At 37.3% G+C, this 10,504-nt stretch overlaps 2 protein-coding genes across 2 annotated transcripts; both read left to right on the plus strand.

Annotated features, from left to right (window-relative positions):
* Positions 1-925: 925 nt before the first annotated feature.
* On the plus strand, positions 926-6,846 carry LOC18039447 (ethylene-overproduction protein 1). Its single transcript, XM_006429399.2, has 4 exons — positions 926-3,633; positions 4,050-4,341; positions 4,423-4,732; positions 6,096-6,846. Exons 1-4 carry the CDS (start codon positions 1,565-1,567, stop codon positions 6,326-6,328), a joined length of 2,904 nt encoding a protein of 967 aa, XP_006429462.1. The 5' UTR covers positions 926-1,564; the 3' UTR covers positions 6,329-6,846.
* Positions 6,847-7,133: 287 nt separating this feature from the next.
* On the plus strand, positions 7,134-8,512 carry LOC18039448. The gene has a single exon (XM_006429400.2). It carries the CDS (start codon positions 7,561-7,563, stop codon positions 8,392-8,394), a length of 834 nt encoding a protein of 277 aa, XP_006429463.1. The 5' UTR covers positions 7,134-7,560; the 3' UTR covers positions 8,395-8,512.
* Positions 8,513-10,504: the final 1,992 nt, after the last annotated feature.

Genomic DNA, 10,504 nt, shown 5'->3' on the forward strand with positions numbered 1-10,504 from the left:
AAAAAACTAGAATAAAATGTGGAGACCCCAATTTTAATTATTTAATTACTATAATATCATTCGAGTACCTATTTTTTTTACAGTTTCTAAAGTAGTAACAATTTTTTTAATATTTTATAAAAGTAGAGGGGTGTATAAAGTCTAAATTAATTTTTAACCCCCTACTTCTCCCATGATTCAAGTTACGGTAATCAATAAAATAAAACTGTTCAGAAATCATTTGGCTATACCTCTAAGAGTTCTAAAACAAGGATATAGATTAACCATTTTTATCAAATAAGTCTCTAATGAATTTAAAATAACTAAAATATTTTTTATTTATTAATTTATTTGTCATTGTCATACCCTGTATTAATAGATTATTTGCATTGTTTTAATAGGAGTGATGTTTGTCTTATAAAAAAAATACCAAGTGTCGTGTCGAGGATCTGTTTCATAAAAATAGATAGAAATATATGGATAGTTCAGAGAATATAAAAGTAATTAAATTAGAGATCTAAATGTAATTATTCAGAATTTGATAAATTAATTAACTAATAATAGTATTATGAAACTCAACATTTGAATTCTAATATTATGTGTAATCCATCTATTAGAGGATAAATTTTATAACTTATAAAATTTATTAATTATTATTTAATATATAAATGCTAAATCAGATGAGATTTAAATTAAAACTTAAATTAAAATACCTAAAACTGTTTATTAATTGAATGTCAAATTCAAGAAGTACGTGACAGTCGTTAGCCTGCAAATAATCCGGCCATGCACGCGCCTGAAAGGGAATGTCAAAGGGCAAATCCTCGTCCCAGCCCCGCTATGATCTGCGCGATAGATGCGGGTCTGAAAAGTAAAAGACAGGCAGGGAGATTTTAACGGTTCTCCTTTTCTACTGGGCACGCGCGCATCCTTTCACACGCGCGCTTTTCACAGAAGCACGGTTTAACAAACAAAACCAAAACACAAGATCAGAAACGAAAGAAGCAAAAAGTAAAACCTAAAGACAGAGTTTAAGGCTTCATCGGAGACAGAAATGAAGAGAGGGTGTGTTTTTAGATAAATAGATTGGATGGCAAAAGTTCACGTAAAAGGAAAAATAATTTTAAAAAAATAAATTTTTTTTATTCAGAGAGTTAAAGAAAGAAAAGAACAAAGGGAGCCATAGAGAGTGGCCGTTTCAACGGCCACCTCAAAATTCCTGTTGATTCGTCAAACTTGAAACATTTGCTTTTCCCTCTACAAACAAAAACACAATTCAGTTTCTCGCTTCCTCTCAATTTTTTTTTAAAATAAAATTTCCAGGAAAATTAAGCCAAAAAGAAAACATTTTGAGAGAATCCATTTGAGGTTATTATTCCCTCATTAGCTTTCCTGCATCACCATCTGGGTTGTTCTTCTTCTCATCAACCCAAAAAAAAAAACAAAAACGGCGGCGTTTTGCAGGGTATAAGGTAATGGTTTATTGATTAATCCCATTATCTTAGTTCTTGAGACTTCCAGATCTTTCATATACGCGCGTTTTGGTTATATTTTCTTAATCTTTTATTTTGGAGCGGTAAATTATATGTTTGTAAAGATGCAGCAAAATTTTTTCACAACAATGCGTAGTTTAAAAATTATAGATGGGTGTAAAGGCACCCAGGTTTTTGCTATTAATCCATCTGGGCCCCCCGCCGGTGGAGGAGGCAGTGCCGGTGGGGGCGGCGGCGGTGGTGGAGGAGGAGGTGGTGGCGGTGGCAGTAGTGTTGGTGAGAAGCTATTAAATCACCTTCAGGACCATTTGAGGGTCAATTCGATTCGATCAAAATCCAATCGAAGTTATCAAATGCCAGTCCAGGCCCCTGTGGTAATAGAATCAGTCCTCCCATATGGGTTACCTATAACTGATCTACTTGAGCCTCAAATCGAACCATGTCTTAAATTTGTTGATTTTGTTGAGACATTAGCTGATTTGTACCGTAGGATTGAGGATTGTCCCCAGTTTGAGAAATCAGGAGTGTATTTAGAACAATGTGCCATATTTAGGGGACTGTCTGATCCTAAATTGTTCCGGAGAAGCCTTCGTTGTGCTAGAAAGCATGCGGTTGATGTCCACACGAAAATTGTGCTTGCTGCTTGGTTGAGGTTTGAGAGGAGGGAAGATGAACTTATTGGAACATCGGCAATGGATTGCTGCGGGAGAAATCTTGAATGCCCTAAGGCTACTATGGTATCTGGTTATGATCCTGAGTCAGTTTATGATTCTTGTTTGTGTTCAAGGACTGCAAGACAGGAGTTTTGTGATGATATTTCCATGGAAGATGAGGAATGTTCGACTTCTGATGAAGATTGGGATATGTCATTTTGTATTGGAAATGATGAGATAAGGTGTGTGCGATACAAAATTGCCTCATTATCAAGACCCTTTAGAACAATGTTATATGGTGGTTTTATAGAGTCCAGAAGGGAGAAGGTAAATTTCTCACAGAATGGGATTTCGGTGGAGGCAATGAGAGCTGCTGAGGAATTTAGCAGGACGAAAATGTTAGATTCTTTTGATCCACGTCTTGTTTTGGAGCTACTTTCTTTTGCAAACCGGTTCTGTTGTGAGGAGCTGAAATCCGCTTGCGATTCCTATTTAGCATCTATGGTTTCTGATATTGAGGATGCAGTGATGTTGATTGAATATGGATTGGAGGAGGCTGCCTATCTTCTTGTGGCTGCTTGCTTGCAGGTGCTTTTAAGAGAGCTTCCATGTTCAATGCAGAATCCTAATGTGATGAGAATCTTTTGCAGTGCAGAGGCTAGGGAACGATTGGCTATGGTTGGTCATGCTTCTTTTGTGTTGTATTATTTCTTAAGCCAGATTGGTATGGAGGAAGACATGAAATCAAACACAACAGTAATGCTTTTGGAGAGATTGGTGGAGTCTGCAACTGAAAGTTGGCAGAAACAACTTGCATTTCATCAGTTAGGTGTAGTTATGCTTGAAAGGGAGGAGTACAAAGATGCCCAGAATTGGTTTAAGGCAGCTGTTGAGGCTGGTCATATTTATTCATTGGTGGGTGTTGCGAGGACTAAGTTCAAACGTGGGCACAAGTATTCGGCGTACAAGCTGATGAACTCACTCATTTCTGATTATACTCCAGTTGGGTGGATGTACCAGGAACGCTCTCTGTATTGTTCGGGGAAGGAGAAGATGATGGATTTGAACACTGCTACAGAATTGGATCCAACTCTTTCTTATCCCTACAAGTATCGGGCTATTTTATTGGTGGAGGAGAACAAGCTTGCTGCTGCCATCACAGAGATCAATAGAATTATTGGTTTTAAGGTCTCTCCTGACTGCCTTGAGTTGCGAGCTTGGATTTCTATTGCCCTGGAAGATTATGATGGAGCTCTCAGAGATGTCCGGGCACTGTTGACTTTGGACCCATCTTACATGATGTTTTACGGGCAGTTGCATGGTGACAACTTGGTAGAGACACTTCAACCTCTTGTTCAGCAGTGGAGTCAGGCAGACTGCTGGATGCAGCTATATGATCGATGGTCGTCAGTTGATGATATCGGCTCACTGGCTGTTGTTCACCATATGTTGGCAAATGACCCTGGGAAAAGCCTCCTACGGTTTAGGCAGTCTCTCCTTCTTTTGCGGTTCGTATATTTTTTTTTCTAGGTTCATCAATCTTTTATCAATATTTAAGGGTGACTTCAGGCTTTTTGCTGCTGGTTCTGTCCAGCATTTGACCATTCTTTTAAGCTCCACTCTAATTTATTCAAGTTATTGTCAATATGAAGTCGCATTTTTAGGTTGGTATATCTTTCTGTGATTGCATTAAGAGATTACATTCCAGTCTTACACTTTTTTAATGCCTCTCAGTTGCTTGCTTTTTATTGATTGTGTACTGTAATGAAGCACAAGGGACTCTAACTCTACTTCTTGGACTTTCTTTTCAATGCTGGAACTGCTAATTGAATTATTTCCTTTCAGTTTCTGATACGAAAGAAGAATTTCTCCTCTTTAGTGCTATTGTTTTTCCAACCATGTTTCTTGTCTTTTGATGCTTTAGGTTAAATAGTCAAAAGGCTGCAATGCGTAGTCTTCGGTTGGCCAGAAATTATTCTACTTCTGAGCATGAGAAGCTAGTTTATGAAGGATGGATATTGTATGACACTGGCCATCGTGAAGAAGCACTGGCTAAGGCTGAGGAGTCCATTTCTATTCAGAGATCATTTGAAGCTTTTTTCCTTAAAGCATATGCCTTAGCAGATTCAAGCCTCAATCCTGAATCTTCAGCATATGTTATCCAACTTCTAGAGGAAGCTCTTAGGTGTCCTTCGGATGGCCTTCGAAAAGGACAGGTGCGTATCTTTTTGAAGAGATTACAGTGTCTTGATCTACCGTGTCAAATGTTTATTCTGTGTGATATTTCCATTTTGCAGGCATTGAATAATTTAGGTAGTGTCTATGTTGACTGTGAAAAGCTGGATCTTGCTGCTGATTGCTACATGAACGCGCTCAACATCAAGCATACACGAGCGCACCAGGGCCTTGCACGAGTGTATCATCTTAAAAATCAGCGGAAAGCTGCTTACGACGAGATGACAAAGTTGATAGAGAAGGCCAGGAACAATGCATCAGCTTATGAGAAGCGTTCGGAATACTGTGACCGTGACATGGCAAAAAGTGATCTTAGTATGGCAACACAACTTGATCCCATGAGGACATACCCATATAGATACAGGGCAGCAGGTAATTTCATGATACTATTTTAGTTCCTTCAATCTTTTTATTTATAATGCAAATCAGCTTCAACCTCAGAGATCTTGTGGTGACACCACAAACATGCTTTTGCAACTGTGATGCTTTTGAAAATTGATTGTCGTCAACTCAAAATCTGTAGGCCAATAATTATTTGATCCTTTCATGGGATGTGTTTACTTAGTGACCCATATTTGGAGGTTTACTTATTTCCTGGGTATACTTCAAGTCAGGGTTCTAATGGTGTTAATGAGATCAACTGAGCCTCTTGGTCCACTGAATGTTTGGTCCTACATATGGCACCTCCTCAATAACCTCATTTTAGAGTGAATATGTTTTTGTCTGAAAAAGTGGGCTTTTTTGGTTGATTAAATTAAAGGAATGGGCTTCCAAAATCTCACATTTAAGGAACAAATATAAAATCCTCTTCGTGTCTTTGCTTGCATAATCTCTCCTTTTCTGTTACAGTTCCCTTGTCTAGCGAAAATGTACCTCTACTGTAGCTAGTTTCATTTTCTCACTGCACAATTTTTTTCACCTTTATAACTCTATTACCTCTGTTTCTGCTTCTACTCCAAGTGCCGGTGTAGATTACCAGCAGTAAGAGTTGATAAACACGAATCGCCTCTCTCAGGTTTCTTGTTTGCCCCTCCATCATTTGATCATTTCCTCCTATCATGACAGCTATAAGCAGTAATGATGGCATATATTTTGCCGCATTCCTTAGTTTTTTACCATTCAGGCTCTCTTTGTACATTTTAGTTTGTTTATTACCAATGTTAAGCAGGATTGCTTCTATGTAGCCACTGAGAAGTCCAACATGCTGATGAGTGACATTTGAATAATGGATGGTGTCGTGGTAATGTTTTTATGAGAGGTTATGCAAGGTGCCAATAAAAACCAGGAATTTGAAGAATGATAGGAGTTTCCATGGTTAGCAATTGATTGAAATCTGTCTCATGGTTCAATTATGAGTTGGATAGTTTAGAATTAAGTTGGAAAAGACATTCATGATTTAATAAATTGGCTCAAAGAGTAATTTGCAGCACTCGTGTATCAAATTGTTTGCTTGGGTTGTTTTTACTTAATTTTCACTCGTACTTAGTACTTTCCATTGAGGTAAGTCCACGGAATTTTAGAAGTCAAGGTCAGGAATCCGCTATGCTGGGTTATTTGCCAAAATTTATTGGTTAATTTTATTTACTTTAGCTTTACTTTCACCCACGATACAAATCTGCTTTAGTTTGAATTTTACAAATCAAACTGTTGCTACAGTGCTTTATTGGAACTTCACTAGCATATATTATCTGGTTATGGATTCTTGCACTGCCTAATAAAATGTTTGCCTTGTCAGTTTTAATGGATGATCACAAAGAAGCTGAAGCCATAGCAGAACTTTCAAGGGCCATAGCTTTCAAGCCAGACCTGCAACTGCTACATCTCCGAGCAGCATTTCACGACTCGATGGGCAATCATCTCCACACCCAAAGAGACTGTGAAGCAGCCCTCTGTCTTGATCCCAATCACACCGATACACTTGAACTCTATGATAAAGCAAGGGAAAGGGTCAATGAACAACAAACGTGACAGAACCCAAGCACATGTTTTTTCTTGTTTGTATTTATGTTGGCAATTCCATTGTTGCCATCTGTTTTTTCTTTTTTCCCTTTACAAGAAAGGCCGATGCTAGTCTGAGCAAATCAAATTAAGAGCTTTCAGTTATAACTTTTCACGGTCTGTGAGAGAGCAGGCACTTGGAAGAGAAAAAAAGAAATGGAAAGACAGCTATGAGATTGCATGTAAATATGTCTTCTGGTTTATCAACTGATGATTTATGTTCTGTTGCATATACAAACAACTCTGGTGAAAGTGGTGGTACCAGGATCAAAGATTCATGTACCTGAAAGGGCAGCTTCTGATGAAATCTGCCCTCGTTGGAAGATTAAAAATTACAAATGTATTACATTTTGCTAAGCAGTTACTATGTATTGTCAACTTTTCTCCATGTTGGGTTGTTCTACAAAATTTGAAATTTTCCCTAGAAACACAGAGGGCTCTATTCTCTCACGCACTTGTGACAAGACCAATTCAGACCCATCTCTGCATTTTGCCTCTTCTCAAATTTGTTAGTATTTAGTTACAGAGATATGAGACACACATGAATAAAGGGTGTACGTTTGGGATTTGAGAGGGTGCTTATTTTAGTCACTAGTTGCGAAGTATAACTGAGTGTTACAAAAGATTTAGATTTCATGCTAATTAGATATTTTACCGACCAAAATTCAATGGTGTATTTATTATTGGATAAGTAATTGTATCTAGACACGTAACACAAAAACTCAACATAGAATCCAAATTCATAAGTAAAGCAGAAGCTCGAAAGTTGCGAACACTCCCTCAGGACTAAAAGTTCAAAAATCTCACAACATAAACAACATGGGCAAGCCAAATAACGCCAGCTCCAGTAGTCTAACATCAATGTAACAGCTGTAGCTTCACATGGAAGGTAAAAAAATTACATGGCCGTTTAGATTCCGTGGTTGTTGGTAACAATTCGAGCGACGTTGAGCTAAGTTCTTGGCCCTCTTTCAATATCAAATGAAAGCTTCTATCCTCCTCACGTGTAGGCATTTTAAAAGTAAACTAATCGGTTCGATGAACTGCACGAGAAACCCATTGTTTCAACTGTTCTTTTTAATAGTTTCACTCACCCATTAAACTTTTAGCTCTAATTGCCTCGATCATTCAACTGAATCTTAAGTCCTGTTCTACTTTTTCAAGTAATCTTTGTGCAGAATTCTGAAAAGATATTATCAGAAATGGAAGAAGAAAAGGGAAAGGCTATGGATATCGCATGCCCTGGAAAGCAATTAGACTTCAATGCACCACTTTTATCAATAAAGCGCCATGGTAGCTCCATTGGTGAAGAAAATTGTTGCACAAATAATTCTAGAGGCATCGGCAAGTTCCAGGATACAAGTGACAGGATTCCATTTTCTTGGGAGCGAATTGCAGGCAAGCCTAAAGACTCAGAAAAAAGTGACAGCATCATACAAGATGATGATGTTACCCCTCGGCTGAGAATCCCACCAGGCAGATTACGGCATCATCCGCGGAGAGAAATTACATCCAGCAATAATGATTCACAATTTTTCCAGGCTCAGCAGGAGTTTTCTCAGGATAATAGCTGCGAAGCTGATGTTGATGATGATTATGGTGACAAAAATGATGATTTGTTTTCTGATGCTGCTGAGGTACTATCACTAACCGAAGCTATGGACATTGTTGAAAAAGCTGAAAAGGGTCATGGGTTAGATGGGTTCAATTCCGAGTCACTTGGGCATAATCAATGTATCTCTCCAAGTTACATCATTGACAGGTTTCTTCCAGATGCTGCTGCATTGGCTACATCATCTGTATTGAGTGTTTCGGAAAGCCTGAAGAAACTTCCTTGTAATCATCCACAGGCATGTGTTCCACAAGCTGTGAGGAGATCGTACAGCATGCCTAAAGGTTGTGGCCTAGAAATGCTGTTTCCTTGGCGGATTAAGCACAGGATTTGCGGTGTCAAGAGCCCTGTGAGGCAAAGAAGTTCTGCAAATGTGCAGCAAGATCATGAACAGAGTGCTAGAAGCAGAAATAGGTTCCATTAGTTAGTGTGTACATATACCCAAAATGTTTACAGTATAGTGCATAGATGCTGTAGATTGAAGCTGCAGCTCCCTCCTTTTCTTTCTCAATTTTGTATCTTGTATCAATGTTTTCATTCAAATATCAGCAGAAAATGCTCACATTTCATCTCCATAATTTTTATTCTATTAAATTAGAAAAAAATAAAAATAGAAAAGGAAAAGGAAAAAGAAATACCTAAAATAGTCTTCCATTCATGGTTCCTCCTTACTCATTGATATTTTAATTGCCATTTTTTTAAAACAACCTATTTTAATTGCCAAGTTACAGTTTCACAAAGCATTTTCATAAAATCCACTATTTCTTTTCTTTCTTTTTTTGGGAAGAAATTGAATTTATGAAGATAACTTATATTTGGGTGATCAAAAGAACACCAGCTACGCATGTTCTTTCTTATATGGTCGAGGGACAATCTCCTCAGGCTCATGAGAATGCCAGACAAGATAATGATTAACCACTTGGACCTCCTCGTAGAGGAAAATTACAAGACGGCACCAGGGTCCACTTCGGGGTACGACCAAAGCTCGACTAGAGAGTTGTTCATGAAAAATCGGGCACGACACCCACATCCAAGCGACTATTTTGCCATTTCCCAACCGTCCGGAGGAAGGCACTTTAACCACTGCACGGTTTTTGCAACCCATTAAGCCCACGAAGGCCCAAATATTAAGGATGTGGATTCCAGACACAAGGGTGACCGCCTATAAAGCCCGAGAAATCACAATGAGAGGGGAGAGAAAAAAAAAAGGATCAAGGGGAAACTCTGCCATTTTGAATCTATAATTGTTTTTCTTTTAGCATTCTAAGATATTTATTTTATATAAGAATTGTTAATTTACATAGATTGATAATCCAAAGTTTTTTCCGAAACCCTAGCATACTGACTTAAGCATCAGATGGTTCTCGTCGGAAAAACCACCGGCACCCCCTGATCAATTTCTGTGAGTGCAAGACAGAAGATAACAAAGGTAGTTAAGGTCGTTGAATCTAGTTTATTGGAGAAAGTACGAGCAACGCTATCCCCCATTCAAAACAAATCTAAGCGTTGACGAGACAACCTGGTCAGCTCTTATAATAAATATTATGACTCAGAATGTTATGATTTATAACATTGATCCTTTAATAATTGAATTGTTCTTAATACTTTGAAAAAAAACTTGGCAATTAAATTGGAATAATTTTTTTTTTATAACACGAAGTAAAAAGAGTCACAAACTAAGAAAAAAATATATTTTTTTAAATCTTTGAAATAACAAATTGAATTAAAAATTACACTGAAGAACTATTGGCAACATTGGCACCCCTCTAAAAATTTCCACTAAAAATAAGTTTATATTATTTTAATAATATTTTTTCCTTTATTAGAATAATAGCAATTATAACACTTCTTTCTCTTCAAGAATAATAGGATAAAAAAATAATATGATACTACATTAAACATTCCAAAAAAATTCAAATAAAATTCTTTAAATAAGATAGTATTTTTCTCTCTCCAATATTTACGAGAGAGGAGAATAATTTAAAAAAGACATTATTTAAAGAGTCTTTTAAAATTCTTTTTGATTGATATGACTCTTTAAATAAATAGTAAAATCTCATTTAAAGACACATCACTCACTTAAAACTACGGATGGCAATTTAACCCGGACCTGGACGAACCTGGATAATCCGGGTTAGGTTCAATCCGTACTGGATTAAAATAAATTCGGTATTTGGATTAAATTTTTTTGACCCGGACATATCCAGGTTCGGTTTTGGGTTCGAATGAACCTGTATATCCAAAACCCGGACCCAGATGAACCCTTATATCCGAAACCCAAACTCGAATATCTTTAATTTAAAATTATTTTTTAATATAAATAGAAAAAAAATGTTGCCCTAATTTCACACTTTCACAACCTTGTCGCCACCTCAATTCTTCTCTTCTCTTCTCTTCTCATTCTTTTCCTCCCTCTTCAACTCTTCTCTTCACTTTTCTTCACAAAATCATCCTTTTCATCTCTCTTAAGCTCTTCTCTTCATCAAATCATCACTGTCACTCGTCGTACTTTCATTGTGTTCATGTTCATCAGC

This window comes from Citrus clementina, unplaced genomic scaffold (genome assembly GCF_000493195.1).
Source record: "Citrus clementina cultivar Clemenules unplaced genomic scaffold, Citrus_clementina_v1.0 scaffold_6, whole genome shotgun sequence".
In the NCBI taxonomy this organism is placed as follows: Eukaryota; Viridiplantae; Streptophyta; class Magnoliopsida; order Sapindales; family Rutaceae; genus Citrus; species Citrus x clementina.